Genomic DNA, 27,690 nt, shown 5'->3' on the forward strand with positions numbered 1-27,690 from the left:
GACAGACAGAAAAGCAGACAGACAGACAGACAGACAGACAGAAAAGCAGACAGACAGACAGACAGACAGACAGACAGAAAAGCAGACAGACAGACAGACAGACAGAAAAGCAGACAGACAGACAGACAGACAGACAAACAGACAGAAAAGCAGACAGACAGAAAAACAGATAGACAGACACATAACCTCCTTGGTGAAGGTAACAGAAGTTATCTCATGACACTTTACATGTACAGCTGGTCCAAACCAGACTCTAAAGCAGCTGCACTGGCTCCCTGTGAGCTTCAGGATCGATTTTAAAGTGCTTTTATTGGTTTTTAAAACTCTTAATGGTCTTAGCCCCATTTTTTTATCTGATTTGCTTTTAACATATGAGCGCTCTCGGACCCTCAGGTCCTCAGGTACTAATCTCTTAACTGTTCCTAGAGTCCACACTAGAACTCATGGTGAGGCCTCATTCAGCTTTTATGGCCTCAAACTGTGGAACAGCCGACCTGACCTGAGGTCTGCTGCCAGTGTTCATATTTTTAAAAGTAAACTCAAACCTTATCTTTTTAGTTTAGCTTTTAATTAAACTCTTACTGTAAACATTGCTTCACTTTGTTGCTTTTATTTTTAGTTGGAACTGCAGGACAGTGGGCGGTTTGATGTGAAGCACTTTGTGCTACATGTACCATGTATGAAAAGTGCTAAACAAATAAAGTTTGATTGATTGGTAAAGCCGAATGAATAATTAAATAACTAAAATAGTTTTAGTTAATCCTTGGATCAAAATACAATTCTTCATCTTTTCATGGTCATCAGATATGACCCATTTGGACGCTCAGAGGCTCCGTAGTTACCATGGAAACACCGTCATCTTCTCCAACACTGACTCACCAGTAAAACCCATGGAGTTGGATCAGTGACAGTGGATGGACACACTGGGTTTATGTTCATTTTTATGACATATTTTGATGAAAATGTCAGTTTTTATTCAGTTTTCTCAGTATTTGATCTAATAACCCTAAACTTTAATCTGAGATTTATGAACATCTACATGAGGTTTTGAAATGTTTTCAAAGGAAATTCAAACTTTTCTTGTTTACACAATGGACACAAAATGGAAAGAATATTGATAACATTGAACGATGTCTTATGATTTGTATCAGACAGCTGTTGTTTGGTGAATGAGTATAAATGTATAGCACTTATTTTGTTTATTTATTTTTATTGCATTGGGCTGTTGTATATGTCCCATTTGTGTGTGTGTGTGTGGGTGTGAATGGTGTAAGATTAATGTAAATAATTAAAATTCTGATGTAATGCAGAGAAGATCCCAGGAAGAATAGCAACTGATGTTTCAGTTGCTAATGGGATCTAAGTAAAACAAAAAAATGAAATGATCAGTGAATTAAGTGTAGGGAAATACCTGATTTCCACTGAAAAAAAGTCAAAATACAGAGGATAATATTACAATAAATGGTGATAAATCACTTCAGAAATGTTCAATATAGAGGAAAAAAATTATTTGGGAAGTGCCACAGAAGCAGCTCTGGGTCTTTATAGGTTAAAGCACAGGTGTCAAACATGCGGCCCGGGGCCCAAAACCAGCCCACCAAAGGGTCCAATCCGAACCCTGGGATGAATGTGTGAAATGCAAAAATTATAATGAAGGTAATAACAATTAAGGATGTGAAAATCATTTTAGGTCAATTCAGTCTGAAGTGGGTCAGAACAGTAAAATACTACAGTCTACTCTCGTTATACCGCCAACTTCCGTTCACGGCCAAATTGGCGGTATAGCGAAAATGGCGTTACAACGGGTTGCGTCCATAATGTGCATGTCTTTACTATATGATGTCTATGCTGCCTCCGTTAACCCGTTCTAATTGCGTTTCTAAATAAATCTTGATTCTGTTATGTTGTAAGGCAGGGATCGGCAACCTTTAACACTCAAAGAGCCATTTCGACCCGGTTTCCACGGAAAAGACAACACTGGGAGCCGCACCTCGGAGGTGCCACGGCGGCGCACCTCGGAGGTGCCGCGACGCGACGCTGGCGGTATAACGGTCGGGAAATCAATGGTATAAGTGCTGTTTGTGCATGGAACTGGGCTGGCGGATGGCGATAAGCAGAAATGGCGGTATAACGGCAGGCGGTTTAACGAGAGTAGACTGTATCATATCCTATAAATAATGAAAAACGCAAATTTTTGTCTTTTTTTTGTGTAAAAAAAGTAAAATTACACAAAAATGTTTATATTTACAGACTATCCTTTCACAAAAAAATTAAATGACCTGAACAAATTTGAACAATATGAAATTTCTTAAGAGTCGTATGTAAAATTTTACCAATATTCTGCCTGTTACTAAATATTTTGTGTATTTGTAGATCCACTGTGATCTCTAAGTTGTCATTCTCATGTATAAATGATAAATTGAGGCGTAATATTGTTAAAATTGCACTTATTTTTCTTTACAATTTTCAGGTCGTTCATATTTGTTCACGTTATGTTCAAGTACAGTTCGTAGATGTAAACATTTTCAGTGTGGAATTTTACTTTTTTCACTCAAAAACAGAGAGATAACTTTGGTGTTGACATTATTTATACGTTCTTAAAGCTGTACCTACCGATGTGGCATTTCTCACAGCACTTAGTAAAAGTTTGAACATGAACAACCCGCCTCCCTCCAAAGCCCCGCCCACTTCCCCTTGCCTGAGCTCTGATGCTCAGGCTCAGGCTCTGATGCTCCTCTCACCTGATGGCAGGTCCGGTCCACTTCGGTGTGTCCGCGGACCCCTCCCTCAGTAATCAGATGCATCATCCACCTGCCGCGGGCCCGCGGCCCCTGTTCCATCAGTAGACCCTGTATTTAAGGGTCTGGTCTGTGCAGCGCTGGGTCAGTGTCTTCACTGCACCATGGAGATGAGATGCCCAGGCGACGGGCGCGCGCACTGTGAACGCGTGGCCTCCGCGAATTTTTCCGTGGACATTTGAGGTTTCATAGTCCACACAATTATCATCCTACATCATCCTACATTGTGTGACACCATGTACATGTACCTGTATGAGTCCCACTGTCATAAAAGCTGAGCTTTATGCAGACCTGTTCAGTCTAGTACAGCTGACTTCCAGACTTTTATCTCCATCCTTCATTCATCGGACTCCTGTTTGTTCTCCTTAGTAGTTGTTTCTGTTAATAAATCTGTTTATTCCCTTCCACATGAGCATTTGAGTTCTATCCACACACATCCTAGAAAGGCTGTGGTCTGTGACAGGAGAAGCAGCGCGAGTGATACGTCAGATTCAGAGGTACCCGTATAGGATGTGGAGACGGTGATAATGGATCAGATGCTGGACGGCCGTAATGGATGATTGACAGGAGGCTCAGCCAGGTTCGGCCAATTATTTTATTCGGACCGACTAAAATGATTGGTCAGACTTTTATCAGAAATATACGAGAATTAAACATTTTTGAGTTTCAATACCTGGTGGATTTCTTTTACATTTTAGTTTGACACACACTTATTAGGAGCATTTTAAGATGACAAAAGAAAAGTGTAAAAATGCCACATCATACGGTATAGCTTTAACCTGTTATTTATATTATTTTACTGGTCCGGCCCACTTTAGATCATATTAGGCTGAATGTGGCGCCTGAAAGAAAATGAGTTTGACACCCCGGGGTTAAAGGAACCATGTTTGTTCATACAGACGATATTTCTTTAATGAAAACAGCACAAGACGACACAGGAAGTGAGTCGTTCGGGATGGAGACGTGGACTTATAATAATTTTCACCTCGTTCAAACTTACTCATTAATACTCAAGTTATGAAATATACGGTATTTTTGATTGTGCTGCAACAGGTTATCTTGTCAGTCTGTTTATCCGATAAGATATTTGTCAATTTTGTATCCTGATCTTGTAAAAAAACAGCTATAAATAAGGACCTGTGGATTTTGCTGTTCCACGTTGAAAAGCGACTCCAGACCAGACTGTTTGAACTGGTTAAGATGCTCCGACGCAGACCGAGACAGTCGAGCGGTGACAAATTAACCAACTCAGTCACTCAACAGATTATAATAGACTGCAGGTCAATTTCATGGGTAGAGGGCCGGAGGTTAACGGAGGCTTAACGGGCTTTACATAAAAGACAAGTTGACCTTTAAAGTTTAGAACGTCTGCCTCATTGATTCACTCTTCCATTGGAATTTAAATGTTGGATATGAGGTGGGAGCAAACTTTAAATTCCTTACTTTTTATCCACCAAGTTCACACTGAGTCCTGTTAAAGAAAAGGCACAGAGGGGGGTTTATCGATCCACTTAAAAATAAAAGAGTCAAGTGACGAATATTCCAACACAAATCCACGTTATAATATTTCCACTAAAATGCAAATAAAAAGTCCAAAATGAGGAAAAATAAATGCAACTAACCAAATATATTTAGTTGCAGATGTTGCTATAATATAAAATATACTACTTCATTATATCACCATATTGATATATGCCATTTAATTGAGATTAAATCATTAGAAAGCATGTAATTAGTTAGTTTTTAATTGATTGGCAGCCCTGGTAAAAATAAATGAACATCAATTAACAGCAAATTATGACTCAACTATAATGACTAATGACTCTAATGAGTAAAATGGAGGCGTGTGGTTTTGTGAATTAAATACTTACTTATAATTGGAATAATTTTCACCTCGTTCAAACTTGCTCATTAATACCCAAGTCATATAATATACGATATTTTTCATTGTGCTGCAACAGGTTATCTTGTCAATCTGTTTATCCGATAAAGATATTTGTCAATTTTGTATCCTGATCTTGTAAAAAAACAGCTATAAATAAAGACCATCTGTAATTTTAAAGCAAATATTACAATATTTGATGTATTTTGGTAGAAATATTACTCATGAATGGTGTCGTGTGTTCGTAGCAGTGAAATAAAAGTAAAATTAGAACTGAAACGACGATTGGTGACTCTGATTTAATAGAATATGTTTTGTTTCTGACATCTATATGAAGAAACGATGGAAACATCCTGATTCTAAGTGAGACAGATCTTCAACACTCATAATTAGCTGTCTAATTAGCACACAGCGTTGATGGATCGAGGGCATGTTGAGTCAGTTTAACAATGAAAAATCTGTTCAATCCATCAAATCTGTCCGTAAACAAAAACAAAACAGCTCATATTACATGTTTAGGTAATTTTTGGAGTGTTTCAGAGTAGAAATACGACATACAGGTCATTTAAAGGGACTAAAATCTTGATATTTAAATTGAATATGTATGTTTTTAACTTCATACATTACAATTCAATATTAAAATAAACAGAAAATTAAAGCAGCCTTGGGAGTCGTCACCAAAAAACAAAACACACATAAGCAAACACAACACATTAACATATTTAGAGCATTGGAGATAAAGGAAGAAATTAAACCTCAGTTACATTGTGTTTTTGTCAGTACACATTATTCCTGTTTAGATTATGAACAGACTGTGTCCTTCCCTTTTCAAACATCTTATTGTATAAATCAGTGTGTTTACCCTGCATATGCTGCAGTGGTCCCTGGAGAAGTGGGTATACTCTTTCTTTTTTTAAGTAGTCCAGAAAAATGCCGTTTTAGAAACAGTACCATGTCAGACTACTGTATTTAGTTTACCCAAAAATCCATCTGCAGTATTTGCTCACTATTATAAAATTATCATGACTTGATCAGGAGCGGTTTGTAGGTTTTACTGGAAACACAAGCAGCTGCATGAATGGAAATGGAAATACATGAGGCAAATATAGGATAATGTTAGCCTTTCATAACATTAGCCTTTCATCACATCTGGCTTTCATAACGTTAGCCTTTAATAATGTTAGCCAGTAATAATGTTAGCCTTTCATAATATTAGCCTTTCATTGCATCTGGCTTTCATAACGTTAGCCTTTAATAACATTAGCCTTTAATAACGTTAGCCTTTCATAACATTAGCCTTTAATAACATTAGCCTTTCATAACGTTAGCCTTTCATAATGTTGGCCTTTCATAATGTTAGCCTTTAATAACATTAGCCTTTCATAATGTCAGCCTTTCATAACGTTAGCCTTTAATAACATTAGCCTTTAATAACATTAGCCTTTCGTAACATTAGCCTTTAATAACATTAGCCTTTCATAACGTTAGCCTTTCATAATGTTGGCCTTTCATAACGTTAGCCTTTAATAACATTAGCCTTTAATAACATTAGCCTTTCATAACATTAGCCTTTAATGACATTAGCCTTTCATAATGTTAGCCTTTCATAACGTTAGCCTTTCATAATGTTAGCCTTTAATAACATTAGCCTTTAATAACGTTAGTCTTTCATGACGTTAGCCTTTCATAATATTACCCTTTAATAACGTTAGCCTTTCATAATGTTAGCCTTTAATAATGTTAGCCTTTCATGACGTTAGCCTTTAATAATGTTAGCCTGTAATAATGTTAGCCTTTCATAATGTTAGCCTTTAATAATGTTAGCCTTTCATGACGTTAGCCTTTAATAATGTTAGCCTGTAATAATATTACCCTATAATAACGTTAGCCTTTCATAATGTTAGCCTTTCATGACGTTAGCCTTTAATAATGTTAGCCTTTAATAATGTTAGCCTGTAATAATGTTAGCCTTTCATAACATTGGCCTTTCATAACGTTAGCCTTTAATAACATTAGCCTTTCATAATGTTAGCCTTTCATAACGTTAGCCTTTAATAACATTGGCGTTTCATAACATTAGCCTACTTGCATAGTTTAACTAATGGCGGCAACATCTCTTCTTTAAATATGCAGTCATATGTCCAGTAGTTTAAAACAGCGACTCATTCTGAAACCACCTTAAAACTGACCTCAGAATTGTGGATTCCATCAAAGTAGGTTCTCTCCATATGTGTCATTCACTTGAAAGACATTTATTCTGCCTTTCTTGTTCGCATTTCCAATAATTGCGCATTTTTCAATGAGACGTGCATTGACCTGTCAATCAACTGGGGTGGCATTGGCACCTGAGGAAGTGTCCAATCAGGTTCCAGAGGTGGACAGCGCTAAGCAGAGCCCTGGCTCTGGTGCTAAGTTAGCAATATTTTCCTTGGTATGACCCGCCCTACTCTGCCTCTGATTGGCTCATCAGTCCTCATGCCTAAAGTTAACCAATGTAATCAGTGAAGGTGCCAAGTACTAGCCAATTAGAGGAGGAGTAGGGCGGGTCATGGCTTCACCATCTGAGGGGAAAACATGGGACGTTTGGCTGCAGATATTATATATACAGTCTACTCTCGTTATACCGCCAACTTCCGTTCACGGCCAAATTGGCGGTATAGCGAAAATGGCGTTACAACGGGTTGCGTCCATAATGTGCATGTCTTTACTATATGATGTCTATGCTGCCTCCGTTAACCCGTTCTAATTGCGTTTCTAAATAAATCTTGATTCTGTTATGTTGTAAGGGATCATTTAAAGTGGGGAAACATTTTAAGCATTATTATACCGTGTCGGGAAATGACACCCCATCATCTTGAGGCTTTGGCTTAATCCCACGTCCTCTTCCCGACATCCTGACCTACTGAGTGTTCTGCGATAAATGAACGGTGGCCGTTCCGTAGACCTACTCGTAGCTTGTCGCGATCAGCGTCTGGCGCGTTTGTTTCAGTGCATTGTTAAAATTTATGTGTACTCGATGGCAATCACGCTGGCGGGATAACGGTCGGGAAATCAATGGTATAAGTGTTGTTTGTGCATGGAACTGGGCTGGCGGATGGCGATAGGCGGAAATGGCGGTATAACGGCGGGCGGTTTAACGAGAGTAGACTGTAGATATATACGACTGAATGGTGCGTATTAGGGGGATTTAGAAGTGGGTATACCCAACACTGACTGAAAAATCAGTAGGTCTACGCTGTATACCCTGGACTACACCACTGATATTCTAATTGGAAAGATTTAACAAAACACTGGAGGCTTGGATGAATGGAAAAAATAGACAATTTCCTGTGCATGTGTGATGCTTCTGTTCACTGACGAAGAAAGTGGAATGTTGCATAGTCCAGTATTCTGCTTTTAAACATGACATCACATGTATGACCACCTGCTGTGAACATGTCCAGCTTGTTGTTTCCTTCACTGTCCACAAATTGATGAGTCAGAGACTTACTGTCTACCCTCTCTTTAAGGCAGTGTTTTTCAGCCTTGGGGTCGGGACCCCATGTGGGGTCGTCTGGAATTCAAATGGGGTCGTCTGAAATTTCTAGCAATTGATACAAAAAAAAAAGCAACTTACGAATAAAAATATATGGTGAGTTGAGAGAGAGACAATCCCAAAAAATAAAAGACATGACAAACAGTGAGTCTGAAACTGCAGCACTGTGGTTCTGTTTATCTGTCAAATGTTCACTGTGGTCAGATTCAGATGCTGCAGCTCTTTCATAATTCATAGTTTCAGTTCTTGTTTGTTCAGTATTAATTGTCCTCCTTGTAAATCCAAGCTGGACTGACTGTACATATCCTGACCAAGGAAAATAAAATTTTCACTTTGTGCAGTAATCTACACCTGGATTTACTGCCTCCGTCAATAATAATATACATTATATAGACTAAATGTCGTCTAAAATTAACGTTTATTTGCAACATAGTAAAGCAAACTATTACATGATCAAAAACAAATTAATTTTAGCAAAAAAATTTTGAATGTATGGGGTCGCCAGAAATTTGTTTTGTTAAAATGGGGTCAGGAGCCAAAAAAGGTTGGAAACCACTGGAACAGACACATGAGAAAGTTAGTCCGACTGTACTGTAGACAGAGACACTTCAGAAAAAAAATCTTCCTCACATACTTCCCAGAACAAACTTTCAAAATGCCTTGTGTGTTGTTTACAAAAGTTTATTTATTTATTTTTATTTTTATCTTTATTTTTATCTTTACAAGTTTGCAGGTGTTAACAAGATTGTCAGCTGAGGTACAGTATAATGTGAAAAACAAGCACATAAAAATGTAAAAACATCCGTGTTTCCAGGTTGTTGTTGCAAGCGGAGCAGTTGATTAATGACTGCTGCCAAAGCACCACACCAAACTCCAGTCCAGAGATTAAATTAAGGCTGTTCGCAGTTTTCCACATGTACTGTTTGAGCTTTTACAAGGAAACAGGGCCTTAACTTTAGAAAATCTTGCATCCTGCAGACTTTGAGTGCTCTGTATGTTCTGAAACTGAGTGATGACCTGCAGTGTCCGTGCCCCCCCCCCCTCAGGTGCGAGGTGTCGGACCCCTGAACAGACGAGGCTTCTACTTGGCCTTCCAGGACATCGGCGCCTGCATCGCGCTCACCTCTGTTCGGGTTTACTACAAACGCTGTGTGGGAGTGAGCCGCAACCTGGCCGTGTTCACCGACGTGGTGACGGGGGCCGACTCGTCCTCGCTGGTGGAGGTCAGGGGTCAGTGTGTGGATCACGCCGAGGAGAGGGACACCCCGAAGATGTACTGCAGCGCCGAGGGGGAGTGGCTGGTGCCCATCGGGAGGTGTGTGTGCTCCGCCGGCTTCGAGGAGCATCGAGATTCCTGCGTGGGTGAGTCTGACCAAACCTCCTCACATCAGCTGCCCTGTCTTTGTTTGTTTGTTTGTTTGTTTGTGCGATTGCTGTTGATGAGTCGACAAACTAAACATCCCCGGAGTGGTTGAAGCCATTCAACTGCAGAAAAGTTCAAATACAGAATCTAGGAACCATTTCTACACAATTAACTGAATCATTTCACTTTATTTATGCAGCTTTATTTTTTATTTATTTTATTAGTTTATTTAATAGGGACCATGCATATTTATGAATTTATTGTAAAAAAAAAAAAAAATACACCTATGTAAATATGCCAGAATTAGTAAAAATAACTACTATTGTTGAAAGAGAAGTTTGGGTTTTGGAGGAATGTGCACGTTAGGACACTTGTCTTTGTCAAAAATTGCCATTTTCAGAGCGTTGTTGCAGTTTGAAGCTTGTTCTTTTTTCTTGTAGTGAGATTGACTTTCAAAACTATAAACCACAGGTAGCAGAAGGACGTAGAATGACCATCATGCCACTGGCCAATGGAAATATTCACCCTGATTCAACCAGAGAACGACTCTACAGCCTGTGTTGATAAAGAAAGATTCATTTTCAGTAGTTCTGACAGGATTTGTTAAGTTTAATTCACCAACTGGACATCACACACATTTCATTGTTTTGATTGGCTGTCGGTCTGTTCATTTACGTCCAGAGGCGTTTTGGTCCGCACCCACTAAAAAAAAAAAAAAACAAACGCTTGAACGTTGAAAACGAACTGACAGTGTCGTCTGAGAATTGGTCTGGCAACGCTAATGAAACGTCAGCGCTGCACATTTATTTGCTCTGAAAACTTTCATCTGAGTTCAGAGAAGCAGAAACAGAAAAAGCCTTTGGAAAGGTTCTAACCTTTCTAGTGCATTAAAGAGTCTGTTTGAAGTTGTGGCCGTGGATCAGGAGGAAAACAGTCTGAACTGAAAAAGTTCAACGTGTGGTCAAAAGCTCTTCTGAGGTCCAATAAACCTCCTTCATCAATGAACAATAAGTGAGACGTCTGCGTAGTCCGCATTCTGAGTGGGTTTGGGTCTTTTTTGGGAAGTTTTTTTTTTTTTTTTTTTTTTCGCAGTGTTCTGACAGACCGACCTCTTTGGGAGACCTGTGCATATTTCGGGTCGCAATGGGTTACATTAATTAAAACCTATTAATCACAGAGCGATGGATAATTAAACGCTGAAAGCAGTTTGTCAGCTAAACGAGCCGAACGAGACACGCAACACCGCTTCGCTCGCTTCCCCCCTTCCTCCTCCTCCTCCTCTTCCTCCTCCTCCTCCTCCTCCTCCTCCTCCTCCTCCTCTTCCTCCTCTTCCTCCTCCTCCTCTTCCTCCTCCTCCTCCTCCTCCTCTTCCTCCTCCTCCTCCTCCTCCTCTTCCTCCTCCTCCTCCTCCTCCTCTTCCTCCTCCTCTGTACAGCTACACACGTTTCTTTTTTCTTATCCATCTGAGACCAGCGGTAAACACCCTCTTGGTTCGACACTGAGCGCTTCCTGTCAGATTATGTTTAAAGTGTTGTAGTAGTAGTAGTTTATTCGGTCGTTAATTACTTTAACCAACAAACAAAAACAACTTATCCATTGTTCCGTAAATAATGTGATTAGGGATGTAATCATATGAAAATTTCATATCATGGTTATTGTGACCAAAATTATCGCGGTTATCATAATTATCGCGGTATTGTTGAAATTGTGCTCAAAATGTTCAAAAAGTACTAATACATACACTGAAATAATTTAACCAATCTGTATTTTAAAAAAACAACAACAAAAAACAAACAAATAAAATAATTGCCACAATGTCCCTTCTGTTGCAGAAACATTCAAATATTAACCCTTTGTGGTCTGAGCCTATTTTGTCCGTTTTTCAGTCCTTTTGATTTTGCCTTTATATACTATATAAACAAATGTTTACTATACCCATGTTTGGGATCTGTTTTTTTTTCAGCACAACCTCATTTATGTCATCTGCCTATTTTTTTTTTTTTTTCACTTTAACCGACTATAAAAACACAAAAGGACAGAAAACACACAAAAAACATAAAATCCAATTTGAAAAATGTCTCTACTTTATTGCATAAATAACACACAGAGGCTTAACGAACCTTTTCAAAGACTTTAAAAGTGAATATTGGTTCTAAATATTAGGTATAGAAAATTAAAATTGCAATGAATTAAAACTATACTCAAATATTTGACATAAAAGCAGATCTTTACATAGGGTTTTTTTCCCCTAAAAGTACGGTAATCAAACACGGTTATCATGATAATTAGAATTTAAACGGTAATACTAACCGTCTGCAATTTTTATCATTGTACCGGTAATCGTTACATCCCCAAATGTGACCGAAAGGGTTTAGGCTGAAGTACAGACTTATTTTGCCTAACTCTATTTACAATTTATTAATTTCCACATGAAAACAAACAAACAAACAAACAAACAAACAAAATTCAAAGTAATCATTGCTAAATAAACAACAGAAGAGAATCCATATTTAATTTTAATTCAGGTAAATCATGTCCTTATCTCAACTATTAATATTGATCTTGGTCTTTTAAACAAGTAGTTTCTTTAGTCAATCCTGAGCTCCATATTTAATTTGTTATAATAGTTAATTTGTACATCTTTTTAAAAGTTTTGATTATTTTAGACTGTTTGAATTGATCTTCCAGGACATTCCTTGTTTAAAAGACTAGGATCAATATTGGAAAGCTATTGTCGTCGTCCTCATCTGTCATCTGTCGTCCGTTACAAAACTTTCAATCGTCTTCTTCTCCGAAACTACAATTCCGATTGACTTCAATCTTGGTATACAGCTTCTGTATGATGATGTCAACAAAAGTTAGTGAAATTATTTGGATCTGGATCTGATTCTGGATTTGGTGCCACTTTGAAAAATGTCCCCATTATAAGAGATAGGAAGTGGATAGATGCAATAACTCAGTAAATATAAATGATCTCCAGTGTAAATTTCAACAGTCCAGCACTGATGGGGAGATGACCAAAACATAATGTCCACATGCTGATCAGGATCTTCTTCTGGATCTGGAACTGACGGAAAATTTAACATGGGCTCTTATGGGGAAAAAATGTCAGTCGTCTTTTTCTCCCAAACTCCAGTTCTGATTGACTTCAAACTTGGTATACAGCTTCTGTATGATGATGTCAACACAAGGGATTGAAATTATTTGATCTGGATCTGATTCTGGATTTGGTGCCACTTTGAAAAATTTTCCCATTATAACAGATTGGAAGTGGATTGATCCAATAAATCAGTATCAATGATATCAAGTTGGAATTTGAATTTTTTTACAGATCTGATTGGAATATGAGCAAAACATGGGCTATTTCTGTAATAGAATAAATACACAGAACTGGGTGAGAGTAAATGACATCTGGATACATTTCCCAAAGCTTTGAATTTGGCCGGTAAGATACAGGACCATTGGTCCTATTTTTTTTTATTTGTTCTTGCCTTAGCTTTTTTTTTTTTTTTTTTTTTTAAATGCCGGTTCCTCTGAGGCTGTACTGACTTTTCATACATTCAAACATCTCCTGGATGTAAGGAGAGACAACATTATTGTGTGCCTTGTACATCACTACCACTGTATTAAGGTCAACAACATCATGTATTTTCAATAAATTAAGCTCTGAAAAAATAGAGTTTGTTGGTGCATAAAAATCTGCATTAGTAATAATTCTTATTGCCTTTTTTTTTTTTAAGTAAAAAGATAGGATGAATATTTGAATAGTAGTTGTTTCCTCATATTTCTACACCATAATTTAGGTATGGAAGAATGATAGAATTATATAGTATAAGAAGTGAATATTTATCAAGTATAATTCTCATTTTACCAATTACAGTTATGTTTTTCACTAATTTGGTCTTTAACATGCTTATACGTGGCCTCCCATCAAGTTTACCATCAATGGTAAACTTACTAGTGAACGCTCTTTCAATTTCTATGTCATTATTTTTCATTTTAATTTGATGACTAATCTGTTTATTTCCAAAAATAATAGAGTAGGTAAGGTGCTGTGTGGATCAGTCCGGTTCAGAGGACCACTTTCCATAATTAGTTTTGGGCAATTAGCATCTGCATAGAAATGCAAAACAAGGGGTCATATAGAAAGGAGAGGAAAGGTTGTTACGGGGACGTTTAGGAAGGAAAACATCACCGCAAGCTGTGCTTTTCCATAAGCGACAAGCAACCGACCACCCATCCAAGTCCAGGCAGCTGCTTCATCATTAAAATGTTAGATACGGATAAAATAGTTTTGATGTTTGCAGTTAGCAAATATGCTTTTACTTCAAAGTAATGCATGTATAACGATAGAGAAACATCCATATTTTCTGTGTTCTGTAGTGGAAATGAATCCCAGCTGATGAAGTTGCATAAAAAACATAACCTTTTACAGTAGTTGGAGTCTTTTAGTTCACATTTCTCTGTACCAGGGTCAGGAATAGAATGCCTTCTCCTGTGTTTCACCCTTGCCCTACATTTGTGCTCAGACACCTTGCAGTTTTAGCTCTAAAAAAAGCAGCTGAATTAATACGGTTTTATATTATATCGAGTCAGAAAGGTTTCTATAAAGGCTGACAGTCCTTCTGCTACATAAATGCTCTAATAACTTAAGACCGCAGTGTAAAAGCGTATTAATTTATGCAATATGTTCAGGTGGATAGTAGAAGAAAAGGAAGCTGTGTCTGGTCTACGAACCAGTCGGATCTATAACAGGAAAAAATGCACAATTTATAAGAAAGAACCGGGCATTCTCCAAAGCAGGGCTGTCAAACTCATTTTAGTTCACGGGCCAGATTTAGCCAAATTAGATCTGAAGTGGGCCGAACCAGTAAAATAATAACATAATTATATATAAATAATGTTAACTCCAAACTTTTCTATATATTTTAGAGCGAAAAAAGTTAATTTACATTATGAAAAGGTTTACATCTACAAATTATCCTTTCAAAAGATGTGAATAACATGAACAAACTGAAAAAATAAGTATAATTTTTTACAGTATTCTGCCTCAGTTTGTCATTTTCATATGTACATTAGAACTGACAGATCACAGTGGATCTACAAACACAAAACATTCAGTAACAGGCAGAATATTGTTAAAATTGTACTTACTTCTCTTAAGACATTTCAGGTTATTCACATTTTTTGCAAAATTATACTTTATTTTAGTGTAAATACATGAAAATATTTACATTTACTAAGAGAAACATTTGGAGTTGTGAGCATTTATATATTATGATTGTATTTTACTGGTCCTGCCCACTTGAGATTGAATTGTTCTGATGTGGAACCTGAACTAAAAGGATTGTTCATATTTTAGTGTAATTTCTGCATTTCACAAATGCATCCGAAGGGTGCATTTGTGGACCCTTTGGTGGGCCAGATTTGGCCCCTGGGCACCTGTGCTTTAAAGGGTAAAATGGTAAATTTAGGACGAAAACTCATGAATTTACAAGGAAAATATACTGTTAAGAAAGTCGTGTTAATAATTAATAAAAGACATTCAAAGATTTGTAATTTAGTTAAATTTCTAAGCAAAAACCTTGAGTATTTTCTCAGGATTATGTTATCAATTTAATGGAAAAACTAAGGAATTTATAAGAAAAAAATGTTAAATGAGAAGCCATGTTTGGTATAAAAACAAGTCCTGTAAATCTCTGTAATCTTTAAATTAATGAGGAAAAAATGCAGAATTTATGAGAACAACTTTGGGCATTCACTAAGGGTAAAACAGTAAATTTATAAGAAAAAAACTTGGGTATTTACAAGAAGAAAAAAAAACCCTGTTAATTAGTGAGATATGTTTGATATAAAAACATGTGATGTAAATCTCTGGAATCTGGTTACATTTACAAGTGGAAACTCATTAATTTATCAGAAAAAAACATGGGTGTTCTGTCAGGGTAAAGCCTTAAATATGAAAAATAATTAAGAATTTAGAAGAAAACCTGTGAAATAGGGAGACACATTTAGTATAAATACATGCAAAGCTCTTAAATTAACACACTTGGGAGTTTTCTGAAGATAGAGTCATTCATTTATGGGAAAAACTATTAAATCAGAAGCCATGTTTGGCATAAAAATAAGTCATAAGGTTTTGTAATCTGGTTAAATATACAAGAGAAAACACAGAAATGTATGAAAAAAAAAAACATGTTTTTTCTGAGGATAAAGTCATCAATTTATGGGAAAAAATCATTAAATAGGACGCCATGGTTGGTGTTTGAACAAGTCCTCTAAAGCTCATTAATATAGTTAAATTCACAGGAAGAAAATTGGATATTGGGTAAAAAGTGGTGAATTTATGAGAAAATGGCAGGAATTTACAAGAAAACAACAACTATTAAATAGGACGCCATGTTTAGTATAAAAACAAGTCGAGTAAATCTTTGATTTATGAGAAAAAAACTGCTAATTTAGTCAATAAATGAGGAAACACTCAGGAATTTACAAGAAAAAAAAAAATTGATTAAGAGGTCATGTTTGATATAAAAAAAAAAGTAGTGTAAAGCTTTGTAATCTGGTCAATTTACAAGAGAAAACAGACATTTATGAGAAAAAAACTTGGGAATTTTCTGAGGATAAAGTAGTCCATTTATGAGAAACATACAAGAAAAAAACTATGAAATAGGACACCATGTTTGGTATAAAAACAAGTCAGGTAAATATTTGTTTACATTGGAAAATTCATTGATTTACGAGAAAAAACGTGGGAATTTTCTCTGGATAAAGTAGTCAAATATGGGAAACATTCAGGAATTTAAAAGAAAAAAAAATAAAACCCTACTAATTAAGAGGCCATATTTGGTATAAACATAAGTCATGTAAATATTTGTTTACTTTGGAAAACTCATTGATTTATGAGAAAAAAACTTGGGAATTTTCTGTGTATAAAGTAGTTAATTAATGGTTTTTAAAAAAAAAGTAAAAATCAGGATTAAATAGGAGGCTATGTTTGGTATAAAAACGAGTCATGTAAATCTTTGTTTTCATTGGCAAACTCATTGACTTACAAAAAAAAAACGTGGGGATTTTCTCTGGATAAAGTTGTCAAATATGGGAAACATTCAGGAATTTACCAGAAAAAACCCTATTTATTAAGAAGCCATGTTTGCTGTAAAAACAAGTCATGTGAAGCTTTGTAATCTGATTAAATTTACAAGAGAAAACACAAAAATATAAGAGGAAAAAAAAACTTGGACATTTTTTGAGGATAAAGTAGTCAGATATGTGAAAAACTCAGTAATTTCCAAGAAAAAAAACAACAACAGTTCCATAAAAACCATGTCTTGTGCACAGATAACTCCTGTGAATCTGTCAAATCCATATAACAGTCGGAGTTTGTGTGTAAACCTCCGATTTTTTCCATCTGATCCTGCTTTGACACTGATATAAGTTACTCGACGTCACGTTGATTCTATCGTCTACGAGCATAAAATGTGTTTCTGTGTAAACACACTTTATTTACTTTATGATAACACCCCCCCCCCCCCCCAGTCGGCTGCAGGTGATGTTTTTACTCCGTATTTCACTCTCCGTTACATCACTGCAGCTGGAATAGAAGTGGATTTGCAGCCTTGTGTGTGTGTGTGTGTGTGTGTGTGCGTCTGTTCTGCCACCAAACTGGGTCACCCTCGTCGTTCAACCGTCGCCAAACCCGGCCACAGTCACGCACACACGAGACCAGACGAGACGCAGGGCACGAGATGGCGAAAGGAAGACGACTTAAGTGGTGATGGGAAAGAAAAAAAAAAAAAAAGCAGCAGCAGCAGAGTCAGACATGGATGTGCGTGGATGTGAGTGTGTATATGAGCGTGCTTAAGTGGTTCTCCCCTGACAAAAGGTGCAGAGCGTCGGCTGAGAGCACGGTATCACGGGTGTGTGTGAGCGCGTGCGGGCGTGTGCGGGCGGAGGGTTTGCGTGACATGCCGTTAAAAGTGTCACAGGGAGGAGAAAGCGCTCGACCGGACCCCCTCGTCTGCTTGAGTTTGCGTCAAACTACAGTGAGTTTGTGTGTAGTAGCTGTGCATACATGTGTGCAGGTGTGTGTGTGTGTGTGTGTATGTGTGTGTGTGTGTGTGCAAATGCATGTGCCTCCCGGTGCTGCTGAAGAATGGATTAAAGTGCCCCATACAGTGAGAGCGATCGAGGACACACTGATATGAGACACACACACTTAGGCCGGTCACATCCACTCAGCTCAGGATGCCCGCTGAAGCCTGACGCCCACAGGAGGGAGGCGGCACTGGGTGGGTGAGTGGGGGTGGGAGGTTCAGTCAATGGACTACAGCCCACCCCCCTCCCACTCTGTCGACTGCACCGAGGCCCTGAGACAGGCCCACCAGGAGTAATAGGGCCAAGGAGGGGGAGGGAGGGAGAGAGGGAATGGTGAGGAAGAGGAGGAGGAAGAAAACTGCAAGAATGCAAGAGCAAACATGTGCATGATGAGAAGAAAAACGAGCAGATTCTCCGTAGAGAAAGTGAGAAAAACACGGTTAAATAGGAAGACATGTTTGGTATAAAAAGCAGGCATGTAAAGCTGTTTAATCTACTTAAATAAAGATGAAAAGCTGGAGTATGTGAGAAAAAAACTGATAAACTGATGACAGAAAATAACAGTTAAATAGGAAGCCAGGTTTAGTATAAAAACAAGTCATGTAAAGCTTTTTAATCAAATTCAATTTACAAGAAAAAACTAAAATATATGAGAAAAAAAACTGCGATGAATTGATGAGGAAGAACAGTGTTAAATTGGAAGCCATGTTTAGTATAAAAACGTGATATAAAGCTGTTTAATCTAGTTCAATTTACAAGAAAAAACTAAAATATATCAGAAAAAAACTGGTTAGTCTTTGAAGGAAACGTGATAAATGAATGAGGGAAAAAAAACTGAAGTTAAATGTTAAATTGGAAGACATGTTTAGTATAAAAACGTGATATAAAGCTGTTTAATCTAGTTCAATTTACAAGTAAAAACTAAAATATATCAGAAAAAAACTGGTTAGTCTTTGAAGGAAACGTGATAAATGAATGAGGGAAAAAAAACTGAAGTTAAATGTTAAATTGGAAGACATGTTTGGTATAAAAAGCAGGCATGTAAAGCTGTTTAATCTACTTAAATAAAGATGAAAACCTGGAGTATGTGAGAAAAAAACTGATAAACTGATGACAGAAAATAACAGTTAAATAGGAAGCCAGGTTTAGTATAAAAACAAGTCATGTAAAGCTTTTTAATCAAGTTCAATTTACAAGAAAAAAATAAAATATATGAGAAAAAAAACTGCGATGAATTGTTGAAGAACAGTGTTAAATTGGAAGACATGTTTGGTATAAAAGCCAGGCATGTAAAGCTGTTCAATCTAGTTCAATCTACAAAAAAACCCTAAATTATATGAGGAAAAAACTGTGATAAATTAATGATAAAAAATGTTAAGTAGGACGCCATGTTTGGTTTAAAAACAAGGCATATAAAGCTTTGTAAATACTTAAAATAACCAGAAAAAGCTGAAGTATATGAGAAAAAACTGGTTTAAATTGATGAGAAAAAAAACTTAAATAGGAAGTCATGTTTAGTATAAAAAAAAGTCAAATAAAGCTTTGTAATCTATTGAAATTAACAAGAAAAAGCTAAAATATATGAGGAAAAAAATTATAAAATGGATGACGGAAAAACAATGTTAAATAGGAAGTCATGTTTAGTATAAAAACAAGTCATATAAAGCTTTGTAATCTACATACATAAACAAAGAAAAAACTAAAATATATGACAAAAAACTGATAAATTGATGAGGGGAAAAAAAGAAAGTTAAACAGGAAGCCCTGTTTGGTATAAAAACAAGGCATATAAAGCTTTGTAATATACATAAACTGACAAGAAAAAGCTAAAATATGTGAGAAAAAAAATTATAAATTGATGAGGGGAAAAACTGTTAAATAGGAAGCCATGTTTAGTATAAAAACAAGTCATGTAAAGCTGTTTAATCTCATCCAATTTACAAGAAAAACCTAAAATATATGAGAAAAAAATGGTTAGTCCTTTAAGGAAAAGTGATAAATGGATGAGGGAAAAAAAATGGAAGTTAAATGTTAAAGTATATGACAAGTAAGTATATGACAAAAAACTGATAAATTTAGGGGAAAAAAAGTTAAATAAGAAGCCATGTTTGGTATAAAAACAATTCAAATAAAGGTATGTAATTACTTAAATTGACAAGAAGAAAATAAAATATATGAGAAAAAACTGGTTAGTCTTTGAAAGAAAAGTGATAAATAGATCAGGAAAAAATAGTTAAATTGGCAGCCATGTTTAGTATAAAAACAGGTCATGTAAAGCTGTTTAATTCAGTTAAATTAACAAGAAAAAAACTAAAATATATGAGAAAAAAACTGGTTAGTCCTTTAAGTAAAAGTGATAAATGGATGAGGGAAAAAAAGGAAGTTAAATGTTAAAATGGAAGCCATGTTTCGCATAAAAACAAGCCATGTAAAGCTTTGTAATCTATTTAAATAAACAAAGAAAAAACTAAAGTATATGACAAAAAACTGTGATAAATTTAGAAAAAAAAAAGTTAAATAGGAAGCCATGTTTGGTATAAAAACAATTCAAATAAAGCTATGTAATTACTTAAATAGACAAGAAGAAAATAGAATATATGAGAAAAAACTGGTTAGTCTTTGAAAGAAAAGTGATAAATAGATGAGGAAAAAATAGTTAAATTGGTGGCCATGTTTAGTATAAAAACAGGTCATGTAAAGCTGTTTAATTCAGTTAAATTAACAAGAAAAAAACTAAAATATATGAGAAAAAACTGATAAATTGATGAGAAAAACACTGTTAAATAGGAAGCCATGTTTAGTATAAAAACAAGTCATGTAAAGCTGTTTAATCTAGTCCAATGTACAAGGAAAAAACTAAAATATATGAGAAAAAACTCATAAGTTGATGAGAGAAAAAAAGTTAAATAGGAAGCCCTGTTTGGTATAAAAACAAGTCATGTAAAGCTGTTTAATCTAGTCTAATTAACAAGGAAAAAACTAAAATATATGAGAAAAAAATGGTTAGTTGTTTAAGGAAAAGTGATAAATGGATACGGAAAAAAATGTTAAATTGGCAGGCATGTTTAGTATAAAAACAGGTGATGTAAAGCTGTTTAATTCAGTTAAATTAACAAGAAAAAAAACTAAAATATATGAGAAAAAACTGATAAATTGATGAGAAAAACACTGTTAAATCGGAAGCCATATTTAGTATAAAAACAAGTCAAGTAAAGCAGTTCAATCTAGTTCAATTTACAAGAAAAAACTAAAATATATGAGAAAAAACTCATAAGTTGATGAGAGAAAAAAAGTTAAATAGGAAGCCCTGTTTGGTATAAAAACAATTCAAATAAGGCTTTGTTTTTTTCTTGTTAATTTAACTGAATTAAACAGCTTTACATGACCTGTTTTTATACTAAACATGGCTGCCAATTTAATACTTTTTTCCTCGTCTATTTATCACTTTTCTTTCAAACACTAACCAGTTTTTTTCTCATATATTTTATTTTCTGCTTGTCAGTTTAAGTAATTACTAAAATATGTGACAAAAAAACTGACATAAATTGATGAGAAAAACTGTTAAATAGGAAGCCATGTTTGGTTTTAAAAAAAGGTCATGTATCCTCTGAGGATAAAATGATACATTTACAAGAAAACAAAGGAATTTCTTTGGAAAAAAAAAAAAAAAAAAAAAAGTAAACTAGATGGGAGGCCATGTTTGGTAGAAAGATCTGTAAAGCTTTGTAATTTAGAAAGAAAGAAATGAGGTCCAATAAAATAAAAGAAACAAACTGATTTAATATTTATATGTGAATGGAATGATAATGAAAAGTGTGGTCCTTTAAGACGAAACAAAACCAGCAGTAAATATTCAACCCTTCTAACATTAGAAAGAAAACGCTGCAGAAATCAACTGTTTATTTCATGACAGGAAATGGCAAATAATATTCTGTTGTGTTGTTTTGGTTGAAGTACAGGTGGAAGAAAATTTAATAATCACTGTTTGGGTTTAATTTCAGTTTTAGTCCAGAGAATCGTGAAATCTTCGTTCAACTCTGTATCGACTGTTTATCATCTGAATGTGAGTTTTAACCTGAAGTGGTTTAACAAAGACACTGGAGGCATTTACATCTGGATATGAGACGGTTTTAGCTGAAAAGGTGTTGAGTTTGGACAGTGTGTGCTCATACATGTGTTGAATATTTGGACAGTTCACTTCAGCCTTTCGAATGGATTCTAGATTTGACTTGATATGGGTTTGGCCAACTGTGTTTTTCTGCAGCTTTTTAGAGAAAGTTACCAAAGAAAAGGTGAGGTTTTAAATGGAAAATGTCTGTTATGGAAAGGAAAGGAAAGGAAAGGAAAGAGAAGACAAGAAATGAAAAAAGAAAAGACAAGAAAAGAAAAGAAAAAATATAAGACAAGAAAAGAAAAAAGACAAGAAAAGACAAGAAAAAAAGAGGAGAAAAGAAAAGAAAAGAAACATAAAAGTGGCCAATAAGCAGAAGTTTGAATGTGCATGTGTTTATTTTCTTTAAGATGGTGTGTATCTGTTGAAGAAATATACATACAGGCTCTGGAAAAAAAAAAAAAAAAAAAAATCTATCTATCTATCTATCTATCTATCTATCTATCTATCTATCTATCTATATTTGTCTTTTTTATCCATTTTCTTGCCTATTTTGTTCATTTTTTAATTAATTTTGTTAATTTTTGACTAATTTTGCTGCTTATTTATTGTCTTTACCCATTTTGATGATTATGTTTGTTTATTTTGGTCACATTTTTTTCTTATTTTGTTAACTTTTATTAATTAATCTAGCACCCCCCCCATATCTCTCTATCTATTTATAGCAACAAAATGTTAACATTACCAATTTGTTCAGTGTGCTACTGATTTGTGTTCATTTTTTCCATTTTCTTGCCTATTTTGTTCAGTTTTTGTGTCATTTTGTTCATTTCTCACTAACTTTGCTGTTTATTTTTTTGTCTTTACTCATTCTGATGCTTATGTTTGTCCATTTTTGGCAGAAATATAAGCCACAGACAAGTCACTAATGATATCTATCTATCTATCTATCTATCTATCTATCTATCTATCTATCTATCTATGTGTTTTTGTCCATTTTCTTGCCTATTTTGTTCATTTTTAAATTAATTTTGTCTCATTTTGCTAATTTTTGACTAATTTTGCTGCTTATTTATTGTCTTTACCCATTTTGATGATTATGTTTGTTAATTTTGGTCACATTTTTTTCTTATTTTGTTAACTTTTATTAATTAATCTAGCACCCCCCCCCCAATATCTATCTATCTATTTATAGCAACAAAATGTTAACATTACCAATTTGTTCAGTGTGCTACTGATTTGTGTTCATTTTTTCCATTTTCTTGCCTATTTTGTTCAGTTTTTGTGTCATTTTGTTCATTTCTCACTAACTTTGCTGTTTATTTTTTTGTCTTTACTCATTCTGATGCTTATGTTTATCCATTTTTGGCAGAAATATAAGCCACAGACAAGTCACTAATGATTATATCCCCGCATCTCTATCTATCTATCTATCTATCTATCTATCTATCTATCTATCTATCTATCTATCTATCTATCTATCTATCTATCTATCTATCTATCTATCTATCTATCTATCTATCTATCTATGTGTTTTTGTCCATTTTCTTGCCTGTTTTGTTCATTTTTAAATTAATTTTGTCTCATTTTGCTAATTTTTGACTAATTTTGCTGCTTATTTATTGTCTTTACCCATTTTGATGATTATGTTTGTTTATTTTGGTCACATTTTTTTCTTATTTTGTTAACTTGTATTAATTAATCTAGCACCCCCCCCCCCCCCCCAATATCTATCTATCTATTTATAGCAACAAAATGTTAACATTACCAATTTGTTCAGTGTGCTACTGATTTGTGTTCATTTTTCTCCATTTTCTTGCCTATTTTGTTCAGTTTTTGTCTCATTTTGTTCATTTCTCACGAACTTTGCTGTTTATTTTTTTGTCTTTACTCATTCTGATGCTTACATTTGTCCATTTTTGGCAGAAATATAAGCCACAGACAAGTCACTAATGATATCTATCTATCTATCTATCTATCTATCTATCTATCTATCTATCTATCTATCTATCTATCTATCTATCTATCTATCTATCTATCTATCTATCTATCTATATCTATATCTATATCTATCTATATATATATATATATATATATATATATCAGGAAAAATAATACTATTATTAGTGATAACAGATAACATGCCAAACACTCCTTTGTGTTTTTATGACAGAATAGGTGCATTTTTAAGCTCTGAATGTGAATCATAATATATTTTCATGTTTTTGTGAATAGTTTGAACCAGTAAATAAATGACACAAAAAATCAGAAATAATCAGCCAAAGAAAATAACACCATCAGTCAGATACAGACAGATGTTATTTCTAGATTATTCAGAAATGATTATCTAAATGATGATCTTATTTTGTAAACTCTAACTGTGACAGTGTAATCATAAAAATAATTTGTAAAACTCCTTATCAGTGTGTCTTAACTGTGCACTGACGCTCTGGGGTTGATGGATGATAATATTGTTTTTATGCTGTAAATATAAGTATTTTTTTCTACATTATTTGTTGTATATTTTCTGTTAAGTGAGTTAAATAATCCGCCAGGTCTTGTAATTGGTCACCTTTTATTTCCTTTGACTCTCTGTCCACAAACAAAAGGAGAAAGAAAAACATAGGAATGAGGAGTAAAAAAAAAAAAACAAAGTCTGAGTCTGAGATGATGGAACAGAATAAATGAGTTAAGACGTGGAAGGAAAACGTCACTGTGCCTCCTAATGTGATCGTTATTAGATTAGATTAGACTTTATTGATCCACAACGAGGAAATTCACTGGTCAAGGCAGAGACAGAATAGATTTAAAGAAAAAAATGTACATGCATAAAGATACAGAGACTAACAATAATAATAATAATAATAATAATAATAATAATAATAATAATAATAATAATAATAATAATAATAATAATAATGTGATAATATGATGATACTACTACTACTAATGATGACGATGATGATGATAATAATAATAAAACTATATATATCAGGGGTCATATGTAGCCCAATATAATCTGAAGTGGGTTAGACCAGTAAAATAATAACATAATGATATATAAATAATGTCAACTCCAAACTTTTCTCTATGATTTAGAGTGAAAAAAAAATCAACTTACATAATGAAAATGTTTACATCTACAAACTATCATTAAAAAATGTGAATAATATGAACAACCTGAAAATTCTTAAGAAAAATAATTGCAATTTTAACAATATTCTTCCTCAGTTTATGATGTACAAATGTGTATTATAACGTACAGATCACAGTGGATCTACAAATACACAAAAACATTTAATAACAGGCAGAACATTAGTAAAATGTCGCTTCATTTTGTTTAGATACAGTAATATCAGGCTGTTTGTATTTTTTCAGGTTGGTCACTTGTTTGTGAAAGGATAGTTTATAAATATAAACATTTTCATGCAGTTTTATTTTATTTTTTTTACAGCTAAACAAAAAGAAAAATTTGGAGTTGTCATTATTTATAGGTTATGAATAATAATAATAATAATAATAATAATAATAATAATAATAATAATAATAATAATAATAATAAAATCTCTGTGTATCAGGGTTTGTCAAACTCATTTTAGTTCTGTGGTTAATATGTAGCCCAATATGATCTGAAGTGGGCCAGACCATTTTAAAATAAAAACACAATAACCTATAAATAATATCAAATCCAAATTTTTCTCTGTGATTTAGAGTGAAAAAAAATTAAATTACATAATGAAAATCTTTACATCTACAAACTCTCCTTTAAACAAATCTACGTAACATGAACAACCTGAAATTTATTACAAAAAATAAGTGTAATTTTATATGTCTCAGTTTGTGATTTCCACTTGTACCTTATAACATACAGATCACAGTGGATCGACAAATACACAAAACATTTAATAACAAGCAGAATATTATTAAAATTGCTCGTAATTCCACTGTTTTAAGTTATTCACCTTTTTTTTGAAAGGATAGTTGATAAAAATCAACATTTTTATGTAATTTTATTTATTTATTTATTTATTACAGTTAAACAAAAACAAAAATTTGGAGTTGTCATTATTTATAGGTCATTATGAATAATAGTAATAATAATAATAATAATAATAATAATAATAATAAGTAAAAAAAACTGTATATTTCAGGGGTGTCAAACTCATTTTATTTCTGGGGTCATATTTTCATCCAATCTGAAGTGGGTTGGACCAGTAAAATAATAACATAATAACCTATAAAGAATGATTTAGAGTGAAAAATATTTAAATACATAGTGAAAATGTTTACATCTAGAAACTATCCTTCTCAGTTTGTGATTTCCACATGTACCTTATAACATATAGATCACAGTGGATCGACAAATACACAAAGCATTTAATAACAAGCAGAATATTAGTAAAATTGCTCTTAATTCCAATTTTTAAGTTATTCACATTTCCGTGAAAGGATAGTTGATAAATATCAACATTTTTATGTAATTTTATTTATTTATTTATTTATTTATTTATTTATTACAGTTAAACAAAAACAAAAAAATCGGAGTTGTCATTATTTATAGGTCATTATGAATAATAATAATAATAATAATAATAATAATAATAATAATAATAATAATAATAGTAAGTAATAAAACTGTATGAATCAGGAGTGTCAAACTTTTTATTTATTTATTTTTTTTTTTAATTGCCATATTTTCATCCAATCTGAAGTGGGTTGGACCAGTAAAATAATAACATAACACCCTGTAAAGAATGATTTAGAGTGACAAATATTCATATTACATAGTGAAAATGTTTACATCGACAAAGTATCTTTTAAAAACATGTGAATAACATGAATAAACTGAAATTTATGAAGAAAAATAAGTGTGATTTTAACAATGTTCTGCCTCAGTTTATCATTTACACATGTACATTACAACTTACAGAAAACATTTAATATCAGGCACAATATTGGTACAACTGCACTTATTTCTCTGTAATATTTTTCAGGTTGTTCATATTTGTTCAGGTTATTCACATTTTTGTGAAAGGATAATTTATGAAAATAAACATTTTTATGTAATTTATTATTTATTATTATTATTTTTCAGTTAAACAAAAATAAACATTTGGAGTTGTCCTTATTTATAGGTTATTTTGATTGTATTTTCCTAGTCTGACTTAATTTAGATGTGGCTCCTGAACTAAAATAATTTAAATTCGATTATTAATATCTTCAGTATAATTTTTCCCCTTTTTAAACTCCTCCCAGGGGCCACCTCAGACCCTTTGGTGGTCTGCTTTTGGCCCGTGGACCTCATGTTTGACAGCCCTGCTCCTCATATTTCCATTCCACTCCTCCTCTGAGCCGGTGTCTTCCTCCTCCTCCGGTGTTTTCCACCTTAACGGTGTGACGCTCGCATGCGTGCGGCGCTCACACGGCGGTCGTTGAAACGTCTCTGACAGGGTGAGGCCCCTCGTTGGCCCCGGGGTCGACCCGGGTCAATCAGCTGACACTCACCTGAGGAGGCGGAGCCCAGCGACCGCCTTACGCTACAGATGCCACCATTAATAATAGAAGAACCGGCTCCAACACAAACAGGGGAAATATGCACTGACTTCAGACTATTTTAGTATGAAAGGAATGCATCTGTATGTTCATACACTATTATTATGGATTCCTAAAGCTGCTACTATAGATAAATCAAATAATAAATCAAATAATAAACCAGTAAAAATTAAAACTAAAAGTCACTGTTACCAAATCAATATGAAAATGTACTTAAAACTAAGGACTTGTGCACATACGTTGACATTTTGTTTCTGTTTTTATATTTTAGCTTGTTTTATCTCTGTGATTTTATTTGATTTTAATGTTTTTTAATGCTTTTATTAATTTTTATTGTGTTTTTAGCTTTCT

General features: G+C 34.2%; 1 protein-coding gene across 1 annotated transcript in view; it reads left to right on the forward strand.

Moving 5' to 3' along the window:
- Window positions 1–27,690, forward strand: part of epha8 (eph receptor A8) — a 366,079-nt gene that overhangs the window by 201,458 nt on the left and 136,931 nt on the right. Inside the window, exon 6 of the mRNA XM_030134865.1 lies at window positions 9,262–9,577. Within this exon, the coding sequence (XP_029990725.1) occupies window positions 9,262–9,577 (316 nt within the window). The remainder of the gene's footprint in view (window positions 1–9,261; window positions 9,578–27,690) is intronic.

This window comes from Sphaeramia orbicularis, chromosome 5 (assembly GCF_902148855.1).
Source record: "Sphaeramia orbicularis chromosome 5, fSphaOr1.1, whole genome shotgun sequence".
Lineage (NCBI taxonomy): Eukaryota > Metazoa > Chordata > Actinopteri > Kurtiformes > Apogonidae > Sphaeramia > Sphaeramia orbicularis.